General features: G+C 35.7%; 1 protein-coding gene across 2 annotated transcripts in view; it reads right to left on the bottom strand.

Moving 5' to 3' along the window:
• The window catches only part of RCAN1 (regulator of calcineurin 1), a 106469-nt gene extending 82012 nt beyond the window's left edge, over positions 1–24457 (bottom strand). Inside the window, exon 1 of one of the 2 annotated variants that reach the window (XM_051984933.1) lies at positions 23795–24457. In XM_051984933.1, coding sequence (XP_051840893.1) covers positions 23795–24073 — 279 coding nt within the window. In that variant the 5' untranslated portion in view covers positions 24074–24457. Of the gene's footprint in view, positions 1–11856; positions 12039–23794 lie in introns of those variants that run through there. The other variant, XM_051984935.1, reaches the window with a different exon arrangement.
• Positions 24458–27705: the final 3248 nt, after the last annotated feature.

Here is a 27705-nt window from a genome sequence, read left to right as displayed (position 1 = left end):
TATACAAGCTATATACAAGACAAATAGGAAATAACAGAGGAAAGATGCTAGATGGGAGAGAGGATGAGAAAGGTTTCCTATAAAAGAATGGATTTTAGTTGGGATTTAAAGGGAGTCAGCAAAGTCAATAATGAAAATATAAATACAGATACATTCTAAAGAGTCAGGTAATGCACAGAGGCAGTTTTGAAGAGTATGACTTCTGGCAGCAGAGAAGAGAGCAAAATATTGGGAACATCATACCCAGGAGAAGTAACCTATGCAGGAAATAGATCTTAGGAGTAAAAAAACTATGTGAGTGAAGACAAATAACCCTTATCACTCAAAAGAGGCACCATGGAGCAACAGGAAGAAACCACAAAAAAGGGAAAGGAATACTGAGGTCCTGATATGGTGAAAGGGAGAGTTATTTTTTTATTTTATTTTATTTTATTTTATTTTATTTACTGAGGCAATTGGAGTTAAGTGACTTGCCCAAGCTCACATAGCTAGGAAGTGTTAATGGTCTAAGACTACATTGGAACTCAGGTCCTTCTGACTTCAGAGCTGGTGCTCTATCCACTGCACCACCTAGCAGCTCCCAAAAGAGAAAATTATCCTCCACGAGGTCCTTAAACATGTAATGTTTTTACTAAGGTATTCTCAGTATTTGTCTCCTCATTCCACTGATGATGTGTGCAACTGAGGGAGAAAAGGAGATCTATATTTATGAGGGGATTGTTTTGGTGCTATTGATCTTAGAATAACTCAGTAAATGCCTTCATTTTGGACTGAGTATATTCTCTGGTTATCTATAAAAGCCAAACTTACTACTAAAGGTTTGTGAACTATAGTTTTAGAAGAATAGACCCACAGAGTACACTAAATCTTGGGAAAAGGTCTCTCAGGAGAGACCTAATCTGTGAGTCTGAGTTGAGGGAATAACTCAAGAAGGGATGCTATAATTGTTTTTTTAGTTCTGATTTTAGTTACTATAGAATTACCTCAGCTGACTGCAGTGCATTTGTGGGTTAAGAATCTTATTTTAGTAGTTATTATTGCACTTCATCTTGCAAGTAGTAAGGCTGAAAAGATGGGGCAAACTGCTAAAAATGCCCTCAAACAGATATGAGATGAGAATGAGACCTATGTAAAACACTGGAGAATAGACTGGTTTAGGATACTCCCAAATGAGCAAACTTCCTATAATAATGCAGTTTGGCATCTTTGCAATTTACAGTATTAGAGAGTTACTTGGGAGGGTCAAGAGGTCAGAGTGGGGTGAAAGAAGCACTGAGAAGATAAGTTACTTGCTCAGAGTCAGTATTTGTCAGAAACAGATCATATGAATCTAACTCTTCTTGGGTCTCCTATTAAAAATAACAAACAATTCTTTCTCATTTTTCCTCTTTGATCTGATTTTTCTGTGTAGCATGATAATTTTATAAATATAAATATATATACTGGATTTAACATATTTTTAACATGTTTAACATATATTGGATTACTTGCCATCTAGGGCAGGGGAGTGGGAAGGAAGGGAGGGAAAAATTTGGACACAAGGTTTTGCAAGTATCAGTGTTGAAAAATTATCCATGCATGTTTTGAAAATAAAAAGCTGTAATAAAAAAAATAACGAACAAGATTCGTCAAAGTTCTTATTACATAAGAGATCATTCCATGAAGAGAAAAAGAAGACTCAGCTGCCTTTAAGAAGCAATGTATCAAGACTTATATCCACTATATCTATCCAGGATGATCTGAGCACTTATAAGGAAAACAAGAGTATATTCTGAATAGTATTCACTTTATATTTACTCCTCATTCATTTTTACAAAAATGTAAACATTTGTTAGGCATTGTGGAACTAAAACAAGGCACTTTCCTGTTCTCAACATATAATTGCAGCCACAAATAATGTATCACATAGGAAACCAAAGTGCTGATAAGTCATCATACTGAGCAAATCATTCTTCCCCTATTTTTGTTGCTTAAAAAAAATAGAGCCATTAAAAAACATCCCTTAGGCTTCTGTGTTATTAATCTTTTGGTTCTATCTCCTAAAAACTCCCCAGAACCACAAAGTAAAGGAAATAATCATTCCTTTCTGGCCACTACAGAGAAATGTAGCCACCAACTATTTGTTTAACTAACAGCACAAACACAGACACAAAGATACCAAAGAGTATCTCAACTGCTGACTGAAATTATAACGTGTTCTAAGGAAGAATTGATAGATAGATAGATAGATATGATTTTATTCCTTCAGAGCTCTCTTTTGAATTCCCCAACCATATGGAAAGAATTCTAAAGGGTTTTAAGAGCAAAAAATATTCAAATCATGTTGAAGATCTATTGATTTCTTGTTTGCTAATAATCAATACTATAAGTTCTGCTTGAACTTACTTAAAATTGAAGGAAAGATTAATTTAGAGTTCCTCTGTGAATGTCCATATGAGTAATGAGAAAATAATAATAGCTACTAGCATGGTGATATTCAACCAGGGAACTAGGCTGAAAACTGAATGTCATATAACAATCTTGATTTCTTAACAGATAAGAAATATTAGTCTTTTTTTCCTAAAGCCAATAAAAGTTCACTTTGGAAGCAAAATATAGACAAGTACAATTGGACAGTTTTGCTTAAGTCCTTTTGATGAGAAAGATGATAGAGCTCAATAAGCTTCTCCCCAGAACCAGCAGTGACTGGTCCTATTCTAAACAAATATAAAACCAGAAGATGGTAATAGAGATGGGCTGGTTCTTTGCCTTTTAAGACAATGCAATTGTCCTAGTTAAAAACTTAACTGCCTGGGGAAGGGGGATGGGAAGGCTGCTTCCAGGAAGATAAATTTTGGGGCCACTGACTGTTTCTTAATCAGAGAACAAAGTAAGGAGAAGCTGAAACTAGGTCCAAGGTTTGATCACAGAATCACTATGTGCAACAAATAGGAAGGTAGATTGTGCTTAATTCAATCAAAACTGTATTTATATATTTATGCTAGGCTATCTTTTCTCTGCTATGTTAAGAAACAACAAAAACAACAACAACAAAATCTCCTTTTGAGGCAGCTAGATGATTCAATATAGAAAGAATTAGGCCTGGAATCAATAAGACCCAAGATCAAATCTAGCTTACCTAGCTAGGGCACTTGGACACTTACTGTGTAAACCTGGGCAAGACAACTAACCTCTATCCTGCATTAGTTTCTTCAACTGTAAAATGGGGAAAAATAACATGTTTCTTGTAGGACTGATGTGAGGATCAAATGAGATATTTGTAAAGCACTTTGCACAGTGCCTGGAAGTAGTAAGCATTACATAAATGCTTATTCTCTTCCTTTCTATTTCCCTTAACAATTATTATTAGATGTATAATAAATATCTCAGTTCATTCCAATATTGAACCTGAAATACTAATCTAAACTTGAATGTGGGTTCTAAACCAGCCCTGGCATATGACATCCTCAATAAAGCAGAACTTCTTTCCTTACAACATTTTTTTTTAATTTTGTTTTGGTTCAGAACTTGGTTCAAAATTATTATTCCATTAGTATAGCAAGTTTCCTGTTAGGAAATGTCCTCTACCAAAGCAGATGAGTCACTGTTATACAATATATAAATTTAGAAAGATATCTGGAATACTAAGAAGTTCATAAGTCATGTGGACAGTATTTATCAGATGTAGGACTTGAATCCAAGTCTTATAAACTTTGAGGACAGCTTTTCTTTCCACTATGCTACAGTGTTTCTCCTTGCTACAGTGAAACCCCATTACTTACAATTTCTTATTTGCTTGACTTTGGAAAACAAACAAGGAGGGTGGAAATCAAGATTTGTTAATGTATTATTTAAACAAAAGCACAGCAGGTCACTTCCAGGGTAACCTGATATTATGAATAGCTTAGAGGCAAATCATCTTTCCTGGAACAATCTAATGGAAAACTGGATCATTCACTGATAAGAAGTATCAGATAAAACTTACCTCCTTACTAGAAAAGGCAAAGAATAGAATCAGGCATCTAACAGATCTCAAAGTACTAATGAAAGGTATTATGTTTCACTTGAAGGAATCCAGAACACAAAGCAAAAGAGTAGAAGAGGGAAAAGTGGGACAACAATGAAACATTCACCAATCAAGCAACAACATTCCTTTATTAGTCTCTTACTGCTTACAGTATCAAGCACTGTGAACACAAAGACAAAAGCAAAATATATTCATACACATATAAACATGTGTGTATATGTATGCATATATATAACTGCATGTATATGCATAGACATACAATACACATACAAAAGATGATTTTGCCAACTAAAAGAATGTTCAATTTAAATAAGGCCTATCCCTCTCATATCAAAAAGATGACCTTGGATTCCACAAAACAATGCCAATGGACAACATACAATTCTAATGACCCCAAATTTTAAAAGATACTTTATTTGCTTCTGGGAAATATAATCAGATTAAAATGATATTTCTATTTTGCTTTTGTTTATTTTATTTGCTGGTCACTGTGTATTTTGGGCAAGAAAGACTATTTAGCATCGTCAATGTGGTTTCTGTGTAACCTAACAAACAACTATAGAACAAAGATCATATTTTTAAAAGAAAAAATTAGGAAAAATGCTCAAAGGACTGCATATGAATTTTATGGAATATTATTGTTCTATAAGAAACGATCAGCAGGATGATTTATTTTATTTTATTTTATAATAACTTTATATTGACAGAATCCATGCCAGGGTAATTTTTTTTACAACATTATCCCTTGCACTCGTTTCTGTTCCGATTTTTCCCCTCCCTCCCTCCACCCCCTCCCCTAGATGGCAAGCAGTCCTATATATGTTAGATATGTTGCAGTATATCCAGATACAATATATGTTTGCAGAACCGAACAGTTCTCTTGTTGCACAGGGAGAATTGGATTCAGAAGGTAAAAATAACCCAGGAAGAAAAACAAAAATGCAAATAGTTCACATTCATTTCCCAGTGTTCTTTCTTTGGATGTAGCTGCTTCTGTCCATCATTTATCAATTGAAACTGAGTTAGGTCTCTTTGTCAAAGAAATCCACTTCCATGAGAATACATCCTCATACAATATCGTTGTTGAAGTGTATAATGATCTCCTGGTTCTGCTCATTTTACTTAGCATCAGTTCATGTAAGTCTCTCCAAGCCTCTCTTTTAGAGAGAACTGGCGAGACTAACATGAACTGATGCTAAGTGAAGTGAGCAGAACCAGGAGAACGTTGTACATGGCAACAAGATTATGTGAAAGATGTTCAGTCAAAAATTAGACCTCTCTATGTTACATAAGCAATACTGGCTAACAAAAGTAAAGTGAGATCCTCAACATTAAAGGCAAGTTAAAATGGTAACCATTTTCTACTTTCCACTGTAAATACCTATGTATAGCTACACATATATTCAATTAGAGAGCTATAATTAGGTGCAGTGGCTAGAATACTGCATTTGGAATCAGGAAACGAGTTCAAATACAGGCTCAGACACTCATTAATTGTACGTCATTGTGCAAACCTTGATCTCTGCCTTAATTTCTTCAACTTTAAAATAGGGATGATACAACACCACCTACCTCTGAGGACCGTTGGGAGGATTAAATGAGATAATATTTGTAGAGTGCATAGCCCATTGCCTGGCATACAATAAATGCTATATCAATGCTAATTATTATTAAACATATTCATATATACATCTACATAAATGTACATACATAGCATGCATATAGATTCAGAGTAGTATAAGAGCTAGGACACTTTACAGAACAGAGAACTAAAACACAATTAAAGATTAAGAAATTATGATATGACATGTGAAAGGCAGCAAGGCATGATGAGTAGAGAATGTGCCTTGGTGTTAGAATGACTAAGGTTAAAGTCTCCTTAGCTATGTGATGTGACCATAAGAAAGTCATGGACCAGGCAACTTTCTAAGACCATAGAAACTTAAATAACAATTGCTGATCTACATTGGTAGAGAGAATGTCCTTAATCTTGATTAAGGTTGTTTTATAATCCAGTGAGGTCAAACAAATATCAATATTTTATTGTATTTTTATCTTATTAAACATTTTCTAATTACATTTCAATCTTATTTGGGATGTACTTGGAAGTTTTTTTTGCTGGTTCCAGCAAGGGGAGTGTATCACCTCTGCTTTATTACAATGAATCACATATTCCTACAAAAAACAAACATGTAATATGTGATGTATATAAATAGCATAATTGTATATGGAAAGGAAGACATATGGCAGAAGGCTACATGAAAAAATTAAGTAAATTAATGCCTGGTAAATTTATGAAAACATTTCAAAGAAGTGTCTTTCCTACAAATTATGATTGGTTCCCAAAGCAAGATCATTCTTCAAATAGAACAATGCAATTGCATGAGTTCAAAAAAGATTTGATCTAGATTCATCTATTCTAAGATGTGTATGTGTGTGTGTGTAGGGAATGAAATTGTAATCTCAATAATAAAGGGAACACTCAAATGAAGAAACTCCTATCAATGAATTTCTCTGCAATTTAAATTCTTAGAAAGATGTTGAAAGCATTCAGAGGATGTCCAAAGTCACACAGTCAACATGTGTCAGAAGGGTAAGACTTGAACTCAGGGCTTTGTGGCTTAAAAGCTAGTTCTCTCTCCACTATTCTATGCAGACTCTCAATATATATATAAATATATAAAAGGACTGAATAACTTATAAAATTAACCTAAAAAATGTTTTCTAGATCATTTCATGAATAATAATCTAGTTAAATATTACAAAGGTTAGTCTACTTTTAAAGCTGTAACACCCTTGTCACTAGAGGGCCAGAGACTAGACTACTGCAAAAGTAGATGATGTCTAACAATAGTGATGGTGAGCTACATTAGTTCACAGACTCTTGGCTCCAGAAGAAATTGACAGCATGCAGTACTGAAAAGTAGTTAATGGCAGTGATATTTGGGGATAGAGACTCCCTTATGAGAGAACACTTTCCACCACTGCCTATTGTTTCTCTAAAATCAGGTGCCTCTGAAGTTTTCTGGTTTGGGGGTTTTATTTTACTTTAAAATCAATCTATATAGAACCCTAATTAATTCCCAAAGGTTTTCTGAGGGAAATATCATTATCCCTGAATAAAGCATTTGCTAGACAAATGAGTTCACTTTATTCGAATTTTTTTTTTCTAAAGTAATGATTTAAATTACAGACTAAGCAAAACTACCAACACAATACTTGCCCTGGCCTACTCTCTTATCATCCTACTCACAGGGGGCCTAGCATACGAGTAATTTCAAAAAGGCCTTGAATGAACTGAATAGGTTTTTAATCTAATTAAGATAATTGATTTCGACTCAATAAATAAAACCACATTTGAGTAAAAGGAATACAAATTTACAAATGATTATGTTTGGAGTCAGGTTAATTATCTTGCTTTATTTTTAAGTACACGACACTACTTTAACTTTAATTTTTTCTAACAAGATTGTTAGTGTCATAAAAACTCTTTCATATTAGATCCCATAGGAGTAGCCTACCTAACTCAGAAGGACCCTTTTCCTGGGATATCACTTATTTTTTGTTTCTTACATAATTTTAAACTCTACCTATAAGCAGATTTTGATAACATCCTTTCTTGGTGCATACATCCATATAACCTTAACACCTAAAAATAAACTTTTCTTTCCTACTAGATGAAGTAAAAGCAATGTAACTTACCAGACTGGACTGAGGACAAAACATAAATAGAGCTACTTGGCCCTCTAGTGGTGACTGTTGCCTTTTTATTCTCATTTGGAGTAGAAGAGCATAAGATCATGGACTCACTATTGGAAAGGACCTTATTAGTCATCTAAGCCATTTTACATATGAGGAAATTAACACCTTGAGTTAAGTTATTTTCCCATGGTTGCAATGATATTAAGTTGTTCAGCCAGAAGCCTGGAAGTTCTATGCAATTTTAAAAAAATAATTCACAAAGGAATGTATCAATAAGACACTGTGTTCCTTCATACAGGTTTTGAGTAACAAGACTAACCCTCATTTTAAACACTCTACAATGTTCGTTTACATATCTATTTCATTTTTTACTGTTGCATGTGGTGATTTTGTCATTTTTGCTGTTGCACCTTTTGGGAGCAGGGGAAGCACAGTGTTACATATAGTAAATAAAAGGCAGTGTGATGCAATAAAAAAAGCTGCAACTCATTAGTCAGGGAGCATTACTTCATAGCCTCCCCAATTAATGTGACCTTAGACAACTCATTTGTATCTCTTTACTCAATTTCTTTAACTGTAAAATTAGGGCTAAGGTTCCTTCCAGTTCTAACATTTTGTGTTATGACTACCAATAGTAACCCATAACCCATAAATATACAATGCAGTAGAACGAGATTCTACCATTCTCTCCTATCCCCCAATTGTACTTTCCTTTTCTTTGAAGAAAGAGAGGGATATGTGACTATGGAATTTCATTCTGCCACCTAAATTTCATGTAACAAAAGCCGATGTTTATGCAGAACTTATCATGTGCCAGACACTGTGCCACTCCAGTTATGATTTGTTTCATCCTCACAATTGGTAGGGGCTATTAACATCATTTTACAGAGAGAAACTGAGGCAAAAGAAGCTAAATGACTTACTCAGGGTTACACAGCTAACAGATGTGAGGCCTCATTTGAACTCAGGTCTTCCTGACTCCAGGCCCAACACTCTGTCCCTTAGGCCAGGAGTCCTCAAACTTCTACCCGCAGGCCAGATTCAGCAGCTGAGGATGTTTATCCCCCGCACCCAGGGCTATGAAGTTTCTTTATTTAAAGGCCCACAAAACAAAGTTTTTGTTTTTACTATCCTCCGGTCCTCCAACAGTCTGAGAGACAATGAACTGGCCCCCTATTTAAAAAGTTTGAGGACCCCTGCCTTAGGCCATCAAACTGCCCCATAAAGTAAAACGGGAATCATAGTACTTATACTGCCTGCCTCAGAGAATTACTGTATTGAACATGATAACATGAAATACTCATAAACTATTAAGAAGTATAGGAGTGTAAGTTATCAGTATTACTAATCATCTGGCAACGAGCATTGCCAAAAACAGCCTTTTGCTGTTGTACTTAAAATACTCACCTTTATATAATTTAAAATTTTTAACCTCCTCAACTAGACTGTAAGTTCTTTGGCATCTGGTCTGACAAAAAGTCTAGAGAAGACAAGATGATTTCTATTCATTCCCTGAGTTCCTAAACTTCTAATATTCTAGCTTCAGAGTAGAAGTTTCCAACCTGTGTGACTATTATAGCCACCAAAGAATTCATTCCATGATTATGACTTCTGTTTATAGTAACTGGGAAGCAGGAGGAAGCAAGGACAAGGGATACACACCATTTTAACAGAGAAAACAGGAGCTACGGTGGGACTGAATTTCTATATGCTTTCTTCAATTCAGGGTTGCTTAAGCAATTAGAGCTAATGCTGAACACTTGCTAAAGGGCCTATTTTTGCATCAATGCTCTATATTTTTAAAAGAATAGGATAATGAAGGAAGGAGTAATTAGAGAGCAAATTACTTATGTCTTATGTAGGAAAAATACTCAAAGAATATTCACATTAGAGGGGAAAGAATAAAAAAATGGAGAGAAGTAATCAAGTTGGTCCTTTTGGGGAGGCCTTTAATTTGGTACTATATATCAGTGGTTCTCAAACTTTTTTTCTTAGTATCTTTATACTATTAAAAATTATTGAGGATAGGTCCAAGGAGTTTTTGTTTACATGAGTTATATTTACAGATATTTAACATATTAGAAATTTAAAACTAATTCTGAATTTGTAGACCCTCTGAAAAGGTTTCAGAGACCTCCAGGATTCTTTGGACAACATTTGAGAATTACTGCCATATATATCCTTATGGTAACATATACAACATAGTTCTTTTTGCTTCATTCAACAAACTTTTGCCTTGTGTTAAAGAAATATTCCCTACAAAAATGGACATCCTAAGAGATACAAGGATGAGTAAGGAAGGGCACTTATAATCCAATTACAAGTCCTCATTACGTAGGGACCTTACAATCCAAAGGAGGAAACGCAAATACACAAATTAATGTAATATAGGCCAGTTCGTGATGAGTGCCATAAAAATGGTACTAAAAAAAGAACATGGGGCATTGGGGAGGTTGAAAGGGAGGAAGACAGCGTCCACATGAAGAGATCATGGAAGTGATAGTACCTAAAGACATACAAGATTTTAATCCAAAAAAAAAAAAAGAAGAAGAAAGAGAATATAAGCAGAAAAAGTGGCATGAGAGGTACAGAGACAGGAGAGTACAAAATATTTATAAGAAATGGAGAACACTACAATTTGACTGCAATGTGGGCCAAGTGTGAAAAACAATGTCAAAAGGAATATATGAAAACAATTCAGAACTAGTTTCTACTACCAGAAATTACAGAGTAGTTATATAGAGGAGCCTGATTTGGTGATCAATGTAAACTATGAAAAGAATGTAAATTATGCCATTTTACAGAAAGATAATTTAAGCCTACTTAGCCTTAAATCCACTATTACTTCTCCTAAGTATGGCTTCCAAATTAAAAAGAGAGTCAAATTCATCCATACCTTGATTACAAGGATGTTCATCAAGTTATATTAGTTTCACCAGTAAACACATTAAGCAGCTCCTTCATCTTATGGAACTTCCTCCAATGACAGCAAAATGTCATTTAGACTTCACAAATTAAAAAATCTTTAGCAGTTATCAAAAAGAGACAGAGACTGAAACTTTAAGGTTAAACTCAGAGGTTAGCCAACATCATTCATTAAGTGCTTATTATGTGTTGGATACTGTACTATGAAGTTTAAAAAAAGGCAAAACCATTAAGGCATTAAACTACCTAAAAAGCTCACATTCTTATAAGAAGAAAATGTGTAAATAACTATGTACCTAAAGATATATACATTATAAATGGAATGTAACTACAAAAGGATGTTTCTACCTACTAAGTGAACTTATTCCTTACATTACTGAAGCAAAGGAAATCTCTTCTAAATCAAAGTTTCTTGGGGGGAAAGTGGCTTATATTCTCCAAGATTAGACTATCCTTGCTCTAAAATATTATTTTCCTAGTTGCATAAAGTAATCCTTTGGTAATCTGATTGGTATGGCAATGAATAAAAATCTGATTTAGGCAGCATTGTCATTTTTATTATATAGATATTGCCTATCCATGAGTGACTAATATCTCCCAATTGTTGAGTTCTCGAGTAGTACAAAAAATTATTTTTGTTCAGTTCTCGAATAATAGAAAAAAGTCTTTTGCAGTGTATTTATAAAATTTCTGTGTGCATTTCTTGGTAGACTTCTAAATATTTTATATATTATGTAATTATTCTGAATGAAATTTTTCTTTCTCTTCTAGCTGTTATGTTGGTAATATAAAGAAAGACTGATGGTTTTTCTGGGTTTGTTTTGTATCTTGTTTCTATGCTAAAGATATTAAATAAAAATTTATTAAATAATAAAATTCAGTGACAGCAAATGTTGCAAAATGCAGGGACTCCTGAGGGTCTTCAAGATGCTTTCAGGGATCTTCTAAGTTAAAATTATTTTTAATGTTTTCAATTTGAATATGGTACATACCAATAAATATAATCCACGTAAACAAAAGCTGTTTGGGAGAGTGTTCTATAATATTTAAGCATGAAAAACTTGATAAATACTGATGTAAATAAACAAAAGATCAGAATCTCAAGGGAAATAAAGAAAAAAATGGAAAGAAAGTGGAGCTAGATTTCAAACTCTAATCATCAAAATTTTTCAGAACTGTTTAAAAAACATCATGTTTGACAAAATTTAGGAGGCTTTTCATACCTGGCTTGCTTGTGTGAGGATGATATAATGGTTGTCTCTGTAATTCTTTATCAGTAAGTCACTAAGGACTAGAAACCTGCTCATCTTTCCTATGGCTTCTGTATTGTTGGCACTGGTGGATTCTTATTATTATTCTGAAGAATGTGGGAAATTGCATCCTGCTCCTTCTCACAGAGTCTACTTTCATCCAATTGGAGGAACCATTGTATTATTGCTCCAGTGATGAAATAGTCCTTCTTCCTTTCTTTTTCTGTCTTGTCAACTTTCCAACCTCCTTAGATCAGATTGATTCTTGCTCTGCCTTATTATATAGAAAAGATATAACAATCAACAACATTTCTAGTATACAAAACAAGCTTATTTTAGATCACTAAATGTACCTAAAAAGTGTCAACAAAACACTAGATAAAAAATTAAATTCACATTGAATAATCTTAAAATTCAGATGGCAAGAGACCAAACAAGCTGGAAAACTCAGTAAATGCAGATAATTGATGGATTTTCTTTAATTAATAACACTGAAATATTCTACATTATGTAGACTTGTCTTTTACTAACAAAGCAGAGCACTAATCTGGGTTTCTATTTCAAGGTACAATGCTTAGTAATCAAAGTTTTCCTTATCTAACACAATAACACGTGTGTCCTCATGTTACATACATTTCTTAAAGAAGAAATATGGAAGCTTGACCTCAGTGCTGACCTCAGCCAGGAAGATAAAAATCTATGTCCTTCCTCTATCATTTATAGGTTGTATGTATGACTGTGGGAAAAATATTTAGCCTCTCAATGCCCCAGACAATTAAAAGTACATTACTATAGATCAGGTGCCAAACTATACTTCAAGAGGGAGCTTCTCCCAATAGACTCAGAGAAATCACACACAGAATTGTACTCATCCAATATATTTTTAAAAATCATTGCCCTTATTTATTTAACCCAAATATCTATCCATTTCAGCTTGCTAAATAAACCATAAAGAAATCAAAGAATTCAATATTTTATCTTTTTTGCTTAATGTATCATTATCCTGATAATGAAATATTACTATCTATTATAATTTATCATTAGATTTGTCAGTTTTTCTTTTATTAGTTTTAAGTATTAACTATTTAGGGCATATGAATTCAGTATTTCATCTTCACTACTACTTATTCCTTTAATCATGATAAAAAAAAAAATCTGTTTCTTTTAATGCTTTTCAGATTAAATTCAACTTGACCTGGGTATCACCGCAGTCATATCTGTGTCTCTTGAGCTGGCTGTTATACAATATGTTTCCTGAACTTTTCAATTTTAATCTGTGTTTCTTTTGGTCTTAAATTTCTTGCTCTCTTGCTTTTAGTACCTACCTCACAGGGCTGTAGTATGTGTCAAAAATTGCAGTTTTTTAACCTTACAGTGCTTAAAGCAAATATTATTGTTAGGATTATTACTTTGTTTTTCTGGGTTTCAGTTTATTCATCTGTAAAGTAAGGGAGTTGAAGAATTAGATGCTGCCTGGGATTCCCTTGAACTCTTAATATTTCATGATTTTATCAGTTGGAACTATAAATCTAAAATTAAAAAAAAAAATGGGAAGTCCTCGTGTTGATCATAAGACGCAGGGCAGCCTATGTAGTGCAGTGGATAAGAGTGCCAAGCTGGGAGTTAGGAAGATTTCTCTACCCGAGTTCCAATTTGGCCTTAGACACTTACTGTGTCAAATCATTTAACCTTGCTTGTCTCAGTTTCCTCATCTGTAAAATGAGCTGGAAAAGATACACTAGTATCTTTGCCAAGAAAATTCTAAATGGAATCACAAAGAATCAAACACAACCGAAATGAATGAACAACAACGTTCTTAAATACATAGATTAAAAGAATGTCAGAACAGGTAGAGACCATCAAGATTATCTTATTCAACCCTTTAATTTTACAGATGAGAAAACTGAGGATAATATAGGCAAAGTGTTTTGCCTGACAATTAATAAGCGGTATACTGAGCATTCTAGTTGCATTCACATATGTCAAACCATTTGACTGAAAATGAAAAATTCAGTCAAATAGGAGGGTCAACACCTATTACTTTAAAAATAAAAACGAAGCAAACAAAACCTTAACCTTGGCCTCAAAGAAAACAAAATAACTTCTTTAAGAGGAAGAAAGAAAGTTTTAAGTGTAAAAGCACAGCTTAGTTTCAATACTTCCTTTTCTATTGTAAAAGTGATTAAGAAAATGATTCTACATGGGAATATCATATTGTACCTGCTGAAATCACTATGGAAAAATACTAGGCTTGCTCAAGGCTCAAACTGCAAAATTTGCTTTTATTTCTCTGACATATGTTTCCTTACAAACCTTTTAGGTAGTTTTATTAGTTTAGATACAGTCTATATAGATAGTATCCATAAATGCTACTAGATAGGGCTTTAAACACATCCTCCTTAGTGAGCAGAAGCCTGTAAGATCTCCAATTGGGAGACTATCTTCAGGAAAAATAGATATTTTTTCCTGCATTTTGAAAAAATAACATTTTTTTAAACTGCCTGAATACTGAGTACTAAAAAGAAATGGAAAATTAGGTTCAAGAAGAAAAATTGGGTCTGGAAAAAAATACTAATTATCAAATTATAAATTTCAGTGAGGATGCTGATGGCATTTTAACTCTGTTATAGTGAATACAACATTAATTTCAATGGGGATTCAAGGAAGAAAAAGGGAAAACAATGTAAGTAAAAGTATTTTTAAAATGTATTGTAAATTTTCAATAAAACATCACCCAATGAATATAATTTTAGTCTTTGACAATGTCAAAACCTGGCTTGAAATTAATGTTGTTTTGGTGATATAGTATTTGGAAACAAGCTTCTCTCTTTCGAGGAAGGGCAGATAAAACTATTTTTATTTTCTATTACTACCATATGCCCTAACCAAAGACCACAGCAGAGAACATTTACTCTCTCATTAATCAACAGCTTCCCAGTTTGGATGGTTATTAGTATTTATAAAGAAAAAAAAAAAAACTGAAGGTAATTCTTCATTTTCACATATGAATTTTATTTCAAGTGGCTGATACTATCCCCATCACTTAAAATGCTCTCTACACAATTGAGCATAAAAAATGTAGGTCCATTTTTCTTCCACTGACATATGCAGCATATTTACTACTGTAACACATTTAAAGAGCCAGAACAGACTCCTCAGTGATGTGTAAGAAAAAGAATATAAAGTATGTTATTTGACTACTTTTAAAAAAATAGACAAACATAAACACTATAATCAACATCTTTTGCTTTAGCTATGCTATTTGACTGAAAAGCCTATTTTTTATTTCCTCTGTAATTTTCTTTGGACTCAATCTAATGACAACCAACAACATATTAAGTCACTAGTATTTTCTTTTTTAATGCTTTAATAATTTTATTGCAAAGCAGGATATGCCAAAAAATGAAACAAAATATTTAGGAAGGGAAAAAATTCATTAGAGAAAAAAATGTAGTTCTTCTTTAGGGAATTTGAAATTAAGTAATAACAACAATAACTAATTTTATTTCTTTAGTCCAGGATACCTTCCATTAATCATTTCATTTGGCTCTCACAACCATCATGTGAAGTAGATGTTTCCTTATGTAGACTTATGGAAGACATTGCAAATTTTCAGCTAAATTCTGGAGCCTTATGATAATAGGAAAGAACATACTTCTATCTTTTCTAATCATTTTCCCCAAGTAAAAGACATAGGAGAAAAACTAGGGCTTTCTATATATTTCATACATAATCTGAGTTTCAGAACCCATATTTAGATGCAAAGTAAAAATAATCTAAGAATGTCTGGATTTTGTACTGTAATGTAACATAACTCAACTGTTAATATGCTACTAGAATTTCAGGATTCTATATGTCACAAATGTAATGTAATTGTAACATGCATGGAAGGCATCTATTCAAGAACTCAAAGTCATAACCTGGAATCATGTACTATGGTAACCTTATTGTATTATCTCAAAAATTCTTCCTATCAGGAAACAATGAAATGGTTTCAATTCAATTCAATAACCCAAAAGTTATAGGTAAGCAAATAAACAGATTGAATTTTAGTGTGCTTTGATAGTTATTAAATGCTGATATTCACCTTGCATGCTAAATGTAAGGCGGAGCAGAACTGGAGGGTAGTCAAGTTTGATACTGTTCTAAATGTATCATTTGCCCCAGAGCAGAAATTTGGGCAGCTATTTTGTCAAGGGTTACTACTAGATAGGTAAGATTGAATTAATAAAGAGAAACTTAGGAAGTGATTATATAGCTCAAAATGTTAATGGTCAGGGCTTGTATTTATTGTTGTTTGTTCATTTTGAAGAATAACAATGACATCATATCTTGATCTGTAGATGAACTGAATTTAAGTGAGACAGAGTTGCACAAAGTTATCAGCCTCATTCTCTCTTTCCAGTCATGGAAGTCCAGTGGCAAGACAAAAGTCAAGATGATTGGTGATAGTACGGGATACAGTGATGGATGACCCTGATGTCTGACCATGCTCTTAGCACTCCACAATTCCTGCTTCAACTGACTTCATGGAATTGGAACAAATTGATCTCATCATTTTGCTGGAGGACAGTCTTGACATGGGGGGGATGGACATCCCCCTATCTCACCAAGGGGTTTGTAGCCTGTTGATAACCCTCAGCACAATTTACCTGGGTGCGCCTACTGTACATTTCACAGTTCTTTGGAACCATAGGTGAGAGCTGGGTGAAGATGAATATGAAAGGTAGATGAACAACCCTGAAAAGAACTCAGCAAGCCCTCACACCAAAGGGGCTAGTCGTCCCTGATTATCCCATATATCCTTGAATTTATTATAGTTTATTTGCTATTAATTATAACTGTTTACCTAATTTAGTTCTAAGAATTCCTAAGTTAATGTATTCAAGCCTTTTCCCATTAATTAAAATTCTGTCAGATAGCTAGATTACCCATTATAATTATGCTAGCAAAATATAATACTTTATGTTTTAGTCCAGGAAAATATGCATCTAACATGCATCTAAGGCATAAAAGGTAATTAATGTGGTTTTGATTTACAGTTATTGTCTTTCTAATTAAAGGAGACTGAGTAATCAAATTGCTCGCTAATTCTGGAAAAGATAATCAAATCTTTGCAAAGAGATAAAGGCAACCAATAATTTGGATTTATTAGTATTTTTTCCTTTTCTAAGCATCATTGTGAATAATGATATGCAATTATAGAGTGTACATAAAGTATTTGCATGGACACAAATTATTTATTTCTTAATTTATGTTACAAGTCAATAAAATCTCATCATTTTAAATGGATGACTTTTACATAATCATTTATATGGTTGTGTTTAAGTCCTATGTTTGCTACAAACATAAGTGATATAGCCAGAGTTAAACATCTGGTAACTAGCCAGCCTGAGATCAGATCTTAATGTGGGCTTTCCTGACTCCAGGACCAACTGTTTCACCTAGCTAGAATCCTCTCTAGAATTCAGGCAAAGAAAAATGAGATTTTTATAATAAGGCTAAACTGCTATAGTTATAAAACTCATTTATAGCTTTAAAATGCTTAAATGAATGAGCAATTCAAACCAAAGCTCTATCCATCACAGGCTGCAATCACTGGGGAAAAGGGGGAAAAGGTAAAAGGGGTTGACATACTTCATATACTTTTATTGGTATATAAGTTCCCTGAGGGCAAGGAGTCTTATATTGTATCTCCAGTATGTAGTACTAGGATATTATAGGTGTTTAATAAATTACTGTTAATTGAACAGTTTCACAATATAGTGCAAAGGACTAATACACAGGAAAAGCAAAGCGAAGACTTGAACAAGGAGACAATGTCAAGCCTGAAACTAACACAGATTGTGGATATGTTTTAAGACTCAAAAAACTTCAGATCTCACCCTACCAAGTTTTAGTGCTGGACTACATCCATGGCCTTCGCTCCTACTTACATGCTGTTGAATAAAACTGAAGAAAATACAAAATTATTCTGAGTGGATGGATCCACTCCAAATGTACATAATCTCACCTGGGCCACCTTTTTGTACACCTCTCTTTTCAAGTCACTATTCTACTTAGCACAGAACCTTTTCCAAACCTTTGCAGTCCTCCTCTTAAGCATTCCTTTCCATCATCACCCTCTCAGCCAAGAATCTTGCCCAATATTGCAATAAAAAATTGAGGTCCTTCACCAAGAGTGCCTTCTTATTCCAGTCCTCTTCTCACATCCCTCTGATGACTTACCCCACTATCTCCTCTTCACCTCTGTCGACCTCTCTCCTTGCCAAGCTAAATTCTTCAATATGCACAACATCCTCATTTAACTGAAACGGCTTTCTCCAAAGTTACCAATAAACTTTTAATTGCCTAATCTGGTGGCTATTTTTTGGATAGAACAAGCTCTAAAATTTTAGATTTCTAGAATTTAAAACTCTAGAGTTTTAAGGAAAAAAAACCTTTACATATATTATTTCACTAATTGAACCTTTTTCCCTCTTGACAACCTCTGACAACCATCTTCTTTCTCTCTGATATTTTCTTCTGTTTTTATGACACAGTTCTCTTATAAGGGAATGCTCCTCCACCATGCCAGCTCACCCCCCACCTCCTATTCCACCTACATTGGTGACTCCTTCCGATGGGCTCCTTTTTGTGGAGAAGCCTAAACAACCAACGTTCATTCCACTCCTGGATCTGCTTCTGCCTTTCTGGACTTTAATAAAGTACCTCAGCTATATTCGCTTTCTGCAACTTCCCTCAATATTTCGGGCCCCTTGACCCTACACCTTTCATTTCCTGCAGGCTTGTTGCCCCGGGGCATCTTTCTCCATGATGCCAGCCACTTTCAATCATTGTTAAGCTCTATCCTAGGGCTTCCATTTTGGGGAATTACCTAGGCTGACCAATCTTCATTTTCCTGGCTCTGTTTTGGATTTTCCAAACTTTTAATAGCTGGTTCTCAGCTATCTTTCTCTTCCCACTTCTTTTCAATTCTCTTCTGTGTGTTGTTTTCCTCTATTAGAGTGTTTTCATGACAAATTATTAAAGAATAGGTCAAAATCTTGTGAATTCAATGTCAAGTCCCATAAAAAAGTGAGCGCAGCAACAGATGCTGCATGTTGCATATTAAATTAAAAGTTGCTTCATGAGCCAAGTGCCAATTGATAAATGATCAAAAGATATGATCTATGCTCAAAAGATTATAAATTCATGCATATTCTTTGACCTAACAATACCACTACTAGGCATGAATACCAAGAGACTTAAAAAAAAAAAAAAAAGGAAATGACCTATATAAAAATATTCATAGTAGTTCTCTTCTCAAAGCAAAAAAATTGGAAATTGAGGGGATGCCCATCAATTGGGGAATGGCTCAATAAACTGTAGTGTGTGTTTATGATGGAATATTATTGTTCTATGGGAAATGAGCAGAATGTTCTCGGGAAAAAAAACAACAAACAAAACCAAATCTGGAAAGTCCTCCATGAACTCAAGCAAAGTGAAATGTATTGTTATACAAAGTAATAGTAATGTCCTGAGATGACCAGCTGTAAATGACTGCTTTTTCTCAGTAGTAAGATAATCTACAACTACTCTGAAGGAATTATGATGAAAAATCCTATCTGTACCCAGAGGAAAAAAATGGGGTATCTGAATACAGATTGAAGCATTCTCTCTTTCTCTCCCTCTTTTTTATTAACTAAATTTTTCTTGAGGGTTTTTATTTTCATTAGGGTGGGAGATCTGTTTTTTTTTTCATAACTTGACTTTATAGAAATATTTTGTATAACTTTACAAATGGCTTCTTAATTGTGAGTGGGAATAAGGAACAGAACCTAGAACTCAAAAAATTTAAATTATTTTGAATGTAATTGGGGGAAAATATTAAATAAATAAAATGAAATAGGAAAAAAAAAAAGTAAGCTCCATGAAGTGCCTTCTGGTACCATCAAGACTTTGTACTGTACCTGGTCTATAGTAAGTATTTTATATTTATTGTCTTGCCTAATCTCTCTCCTGACTTCCAGTCTCAAACCTTCAACTTCTATTGCACATCTCAAACTAGTTTTCTTGCAGACGCCTTAAATTCAACATAAAATCATTCTCATCTCCCAAACTTTCTCTCCTTTTACTAGAAAGTTCTAGTACTAATAAGAGTAACATCATTCTCTGAGACTTCTAGGTTCAAAATCTGTCATTCTCCATTCTCAACTCTTCTATTTTCAATTTTCAATCCCTCTTTATCTATAGCCAAATTCTTTTTTTTTTTCATTCTGTCTCTCTGATATGGATTCTTGTTATCCCATGTCTGGAATAAGGCAATAATCTTCTAGTTAGTCTCTTTGCCTCAAATTTCTCCTCACTCCGGTCTACCTTCCATTTAGCTATAAAATTGGTTTTCCTCAAGTATAAGTCTGACCATGTAACCCTCCGTCCCTTATTCAATAAACTTCAGTGGCCTCATTATCTCCAGGATCAAATACAAAACTTTCTAGTTTGGTTTTTAAAGTCCTTCATAATTTTGCCCTTGCCTTCCTCTCTAGTCCTCATACACTTTATTCCTATTTAGACTGCCTTCCAAGTGACACTATCTCCTTGCAGTTTCTTGAACAAGTCTCTCCATCTCCAACTCCAACGACTCCTGAAACTCTCTCCCTCCTGAGCTCTTTAAGAGCAGGGTTTTTTGTCTTTCCCCATTGTTTAGCACAGAGCTTGGTACATAATAGGAATTTAATAAATGCTTGCTAATTCCACAATTTCTTCATGTAATCATATTATGTTTATACCATCAAAAACTGATTGTTAGCCTTAAGTATCCAAAATATATTAACCAAATTAACATATAGATATGTGTATGTAACACACATAAGAAAAAAAAGAGAAAGAAGGAGAGGGAAAGGAAGGGAAGGAGGAGGAAGGAAAAAAGAAGAGGGGAATGGAAGAAAGGGGGAGAGAAAGAGAGAGAGAGAAATCTCCAATTTTGAAACACAAAAGCCATGGCCAGCCCATGGTGATTTTAGCCAATAGATAAGCTATCTTTGCCCAAAGAATGAAATGGTATTTGGTTTCTATCTACTTCACTGTACTAGGGTAAAAGGTTCGGGTATCCCATTCTGAAGATCCTCTTAATTTTGACCACTGTCAGAACCGAGGAAGTGGGACTGCCTTTACAAAAGGAAAACTTAATATAGCATGAAATGTCATAACTGAAAAATATCTCAAAGATTTCTAGTCTAAGTTCCTTAATTTATAGAGAATGAGTAACTGGCACTTTCATAATTCTGGCTCATCACAAAGAGATTCTAGACATGTTTTTTCTCTCCCTCAAAGGGAAAAGGGCAATGTTCTTATAGTCTATCATAGACTATCGACATTGCAAAATCTATTGTGCAGATCATGATCTTGTTAATGTAGTAAGTTATGCATGGGGCCAAGAGAAGTTAGGCAATGATGACTTACTCTACTTCAGAATATAGATGGAATAAAAAGGTCTCAGAGTATAATGCACTTAATTTAGAATGTATATCACTCACTATATTCCAGGGGGATTTTTTTTTTTTTTTTTTAGAAAACATCCTTTAAATATAGACTCTGGGTAGTTGATATAACCTAAAATCCATATTGGAAAAATTCCAGCCTTTTGGGACATGTGCATTTTTAAAAGAAAAAAGTCTCAAAGATAAATTTCTTTCTGCAATGACAATTAAAGAATTTCAATGCCCAAATTCTATCTTGCCAAATGTATGTAAATGCAAATTTTAAGTGAAAATAAATTAAACAGTACCATTCATTATTAAATCTTCCTTTCCCCTGCTACCAAAGCATTTCTAAATGAATTTTTGATATATTAAGTATCACAATCGATTTTCTTAGTACCCTGCTTGTTAATGATACCCCTCTAATACAATAAGTTCCTGAATAAACAAAATACAAAAGTCTTTTAGAAATTTGCCTCCTTCTACCCAGTCAAGGGAACCAGATAATTCGAAAATATATCATATACAACCATTTGCATAAATGTAAAATGAGCTTGCAAAAGGGGCCTATGACACGAGTAAGTCTTAAAGAACATTATATTGTGCTCCAATCTAATATAAAATGGCCATGGACAAGTCAGCTATCATTTCTGACCCTCAGTTTTCTCATTTGTAAAATAAAAATAATATTTTCACAATTTACCTCATATCACTATTGTATTATGAAAATATTCTTATATATTGCACTAATTCTTAAAGTGCAATATAAATGGGAGTTGTTAATACTCATTAACAATCACTTTACTGCCCAAGGATTCATTTTCCTGGTCTATAAAAAAATTGCCTGTCCCTTAAGGATAAAAGAAAGACACATTATTAGGCAGACACACTTTATATGACAATATAGATTAATAATAATATCTATCATTTACATAGCCCTTTAAGGTTTTCAAAATGCTTTACAAATAACTCATTTTATCTTCACAACTTGGGAAGTGAGACTCTATTATAATTCTTATTTTACAGAGAAGGAAACTGAGGCAGAAAGCTATTACATGACATGCCCAGGGTTGCACAATTAGTGAACTTCTGAGGCTATATTTGGTTTCAAGTCTTCTTGACTCTGGGACCAGCACTATGCCATCCACTGACACTTAGCACTATGCACTAAAAGAAGGCAGAGAACCATCTTGTGCCTTTTTTTTTTTTTTTATCAGTAGAATGAATATCAGAAGACTTGTTGAGTCACCTCAACTACTGTTTGACTACATATTTCTTGAACTGTTCAAGACTTGTTTTCCTAGTATGTAAATTTGGAAAACAGTTCTATAACCAACTTTACAATGGTCCCCAAACAATATTAACATATGAAACTACCACAAATACTAGCCCAGTAGGATAATTATTCTTGTTTTGTTAGTATCACATAACAAGTGGCTAATACTGGAAAAGTCACTTTCCTGAGATTCTTTCCTCAACTGTAAAATGGGGATAATATTTGCACTAATTTGTTAAGATTGTAAAAAGGAAAACATTCTCTAAGTCTTGAAATTCCCCACAAATCTACTCTGTTTTTATTATTACCTTTACACAAGCCGATTTTCCATAAGAATGCAAGCTCTTTGAGGGCAGAGATGGTTTCACTTCTGTCAGGTCTTAACACAGATCCCACATCTAATAATTAATACTTGTCAGTTGACTGGCCTTTTTACTAACATTTTCAGTTCCCATCCATAGAGGGGGTAGGAAAGAATGAAAAAATGCTTATTTCTGAGTTATAAGGCCTGATGTCACGTTATCGAAAGGTGTGCTTACAGTCGTGGGATGGATGGCAACAGGCAGGCAACTCGCCGAAGCATCTTTAACCAAAAAAATGTCAGGCCCTGGTTAATTAGAAATGGAAGCAACGAGCCGCTCTATAACTGATCGGTACCAGAACAGCAACATCCTTGACGGCTTCCTTCTCCGAGGAGGCTGAACCGAACAGCCGGATTTGGAAGGCTTGGGGAGGTGCCATTCAAAGCTTCTTCCTACAAACAAGGGATTCGCTCTTTCCCTCCAGCCTCTTCGAGGTGTCATCGTTCTCACGTCGGTCAGAGGCTGCCCTCCCAAACCCAACACCTCCTCTTCTAACCTCTGCGCTCCAAATTTGCCTAATACTCTAGAAGCCCGTCACCCCTACCGCCCCCGGTCCTCGAGGGCCCGGTCACCCGGAGGCCGCACAGCGCAACAAGTGCCCCCCATAGCTCCCCGGGCTCTCCCCTCCTCATCCCCGCAGGGGCACCGGGCACGCCCCCGCGGCCCCTCCCTGCGCAACCAGGTGCGGCCGCCGCCCCCGCCTCGCCATCCTTGCAGGAGCCCAGCACTAGGGGCTGTGGAGGGCGCGGTCCGAGGGGCACAGGCTGCCCATCGCCCTCCCCGCCCCTCTTGGGTGTTCGCTCGATCCTCACCCGGCACAGGCCGTCCACGAAGACGCGCGGGTCCAGGTTGCAGGCGATGATGGCACTGGGCAGGTCCTGCAGGTCAATCTCCTCCATCTCACAGTCAATGAAGCTCCAATCTCCCCCAGCCTCGTCCCGGGCCTCCGCCCCCTCGAACTGGGAGAAGTGTTGCCGCGTCGCCTCCAAGTCCGGTGGCACCGCCTCCTCTCCTGCCTCCTCCCCTTCCACCGACGCCGCGCCGGCGACAACCGCCGCCTCGCTCCGGGACTCCAGTACGCCGCCCTCCATCCCCAGCAGACCGGGCCGAGGACTCGGGAAGGACGAGGCGGGGCAGGGACGAGCCCTCCCCGAGGAGGGAAAAGCGGAGGCTGGCGAGCGCTAGTGCAGGGGGTGGGGATGGGAGCCTAGCTCGAGCTCTAAGTGGGAGGGGCGGGGAGCAGAGCGGGGACGGAGGCTGGCGAGCGTAAGCCTTCCGCACCTAGACGTACAGCCAGGGGCGCGAGCGCCGCTCCGCTGCCTCCTTCCCACGGTTATGGCCTCAGTCGGGCTGACGGTTAACCCCCTCGTTCCCAAGTCTTTGTTTCGACAAGCTGCCTCCGGAACTGTCGCTACACCTTCCCCGGAATAGAAGGGAAACGAATCAGCCCGGCCATTCCCTTTCCCAAAGCCAGAGAACGGCGAATTTGATTCGGGTTCTTTAAGTTAGAATGGGAGTGAAAGCTTTCTTATCTGCCATACCTCCCCTGACAGCCAATAAGATAGAGGTTCTTGTCATGTGATGAAGACCTCGCGCCGAATAATATGAAGTCGTCGGCACTGCCATATTGAGTTTGGGCAGATACCTCTTACTAGAGGCTGTCTCTTAAGTGCTAAAGGGTCCCCTTGGGAAGACGCTGGACAGAGACCAGGCACAGTGGGGCTGGGCGCACTAGGGCTGGGGAAAGCTGCAGGATTTAGGACGCTGCTTCTGACTTCCTTGTTCTGTCTAGTAGTGAGCCTCAGGGTGAAAGTGGGCAAGAGACCCTACTCTAATTCAACGATGTTCTGGTTAACATTAACCAACAAGTCTTTTGGGGGGAAGGGAGCGAGGGAATTGCACGCTTACTATTTAAGTCTAATTTCCATGATCAGTATTACCCCCATCGCTTTCTTAAGTCTAGATAATCAACAATATTAGGTTTGGGAACAATGTAGGTTTGGAAAAGCAAGTGCACATATAATTTAACAGTTGGCTATTTTTAGCTCTAGATCGCAATTTGGTACTCTTCAAACTTTTTCAAGTAAACAGACTGATTTTTAACTCTGAAACATTATTGCAGAGATCCATGTGAAGATAGTGGTACTATATGTATGTTCACTTGTAAAATAAGTTGTGGTAACAAGCTACTCCTAGGCAAGATGGGTAGCTGCACTAGGATTCAGATCTTGACTCTATCGAGACATTAATGAGCTAAATGACTTATCTGGGTCTCAAGTCTAAATGAGAAAGTCGGACCATTCTCTAATATTCCTTCCTGATACCTTGTTTGGTGTGAGGGGAAAAATAGGATCCAAAATTGTGGACTTTCAATTTGGAATCCCCTCCCCCCCTCACCTGGTGGCCTGACAGTAGGTAGAAATTATTGAACACTATTGAAGGAGAAATAAAATATAATAAATGATGCAAGGACAAGGTAGAGCAGTCATGGCCACTATTATAACAACTATTTGATGTCTTTGGATAAGAGACTTAAATTTTGTCTAAATGGACTTAACAATTATATAAGTAGTTGGTTGCCTCCTCAGAATGTTTTGTCATTCCAATAATAAACCTTGCTAGCTTCATGGCAAATATTCTCCCAATCCCTCTTTTACCTTAACTGAGTCTTTTTTTCTTTTCTGTCTCTTGAAGGGTGTTAACTTATCTATCCTAAATTGCTATACAGTGCTGCTAATTTATCTTTGTACTCTAAGTGAGCCTGAAAAGTTTTAAAAACAAAATCTGTATGCTAGGAAGCTGAAACTAATAATCTTCCATATCATGCTAATAATCTTTGATTCCTATTTAGCCTCCTATCTTTGAGCCCCTCTCCTCTCACCAGCAATCGGGCCTTCTTCCTCTTCCAAGACATTTCCTGGCTTTGGCTATTAAAAAAAAAAAAAATCTATGTTTTATTTATTCCAAAAGCAAATAGATATCTCTTCTATCTGCAGAAGAAAGTTATGTTTGCTATTTATTGATTCCCAGACTTAATGCATTACAAAAACTGACTAAAGCTTTAGACTGGGAACTACCAATTGCATAGAGCTTAGTTTTCTTTTTTGAGAATAAGTGTGGGAGAGAGTTTGAACTAGAGCATTATAATACTGTTTGTACACCCTAATTTAAAAAAAAAGTTTATGTGCATTATGCCATTTGTTCAAAAAGTTCTGATAACTATTTGACTGTTTGCCATGGAACCAGCACTGTGGTAAGTGATGAAGATAATGAACAAACAGATGAAAGGAAAGTAAAAGTTAAGGCTATGGTAGAACATATGATCTGAGCTACTCATTTGGGTAAAACCAAATACCACCAATACATTTCTGATGTGCAATGGGGCCTGGAATGTATATTACAATCTAGATGAATCAGACAGCAGTTACCATTATTGGTCTAGTTGAGAGGGCTAAGAAATGCATAGAGTTAAAAAGACTAAAGTTAGTTGAGCTGAGCAGGAGGTCCCCCATTTACACCTGTTAGCATTCCATTGCTGTAATAACAATTTAACTTCAGTTGGCCATTTTGAAGATGTGTGTATAGTGGAGAAAGAACAAGACTGATTTGAATCAAAACAAATGCAGCTCACAGTTAGGAAAGTAATTCCAGATATGTGTAATGATAAATCAAAAGCATATTCATCATTAGAATTATATATCTGCTGAAAACCTATTGTTGAAAAGGATAAAGGAAGAAATGGTCAAGTACAAATGATATAATGATAAAAAACAAAAATAATGCAAATAAATTATTGATAGTGACCAAAAAAAAAAAAAAAAGACTCAAATGAGTAATTTCTATTTGTATGGGCAGGTAGGTGGTGCAGTGAATAGAGCACTGGGCCAGGAGTTGGGACACCCTAAATTCATATTCATTCAGCTTCAGATACTTCCTGGAGACTGGACAAGTGACTTAACAGTGTTTGCTTCCATTTCCTAATATGTAAAATGAGTTGGAGAAGGAAAAGGCAAACCACTTGATATTTTTGCCAACAAAGGTCTAAAAAGGGTCATAAAGAGTCAGACACGACTCAACAATTTCTTTTTATCTTCCACAGCCAAGGTTACTAAAAATAAGGCTAAGCTGGCCTGGGAAATGGGAAAAGACAAGAGCTAGAGGGAGGGAGGCTATATCTCGAAACCAAGGATAATCTGCAAAATAGATTAGTTACTTAAGAATTAGGTTGGAGTGTTCCCTGTTCCACTATACAGACTAGCGCCTATGACATGGGCTAAATAGAACATAGGTGGTTCTACTCATCACCAAAAAAACCTGGAAGACTTTTCCTCTTAACCTTATTATATTAAAACTTTTTTTAAACAAGCATTAAACATCTACATACAGTATTACCCAGTATCAGTATCTCATCATGAAGTAGAGGTGAATTTCTCTCTTTAGTCTTTATATGTCATCCAAGGCACTATGCTAGGTCTCTGGCCTCATGAAGCTTTCTATCGGGAAAAGCAATATGAAGGTCTGTATCGCATATAGCTGTAATTTATTGGCTGTCCTCAATGCTTCAAATTCACTTTGTCATTTCTACCTCTAGAATCCCTTGTTTACTTCAAAATTCAATTTCTGCCTCCTAAATGAAGCCTTTCCTGATCCCCATAACTGCTAAACCATACCCCACAAATTTTCACTAAATTATATACTTATTTTGCATGTATGATAAATATGT

The sequence above is a fragment of the Antechinus flavipes genome, chromosome 3 (assembly GCF_016432865.1).
Source record: "Antechinus flavipes isolate AdamAnt ecotype Samford, QLD, Australia chromosome 3, AdamAnt_v2, whole genome shotgun sequence".
NCBI lineage: Eukaryota > Metazoa > Chordata > Mammalia > Dasyuromorphia > Dasyuridae > Antechinus > Antechinus flavipes.
This window is presented reverse-complemented; position numbering and strand designations above follow the sequence as displayed.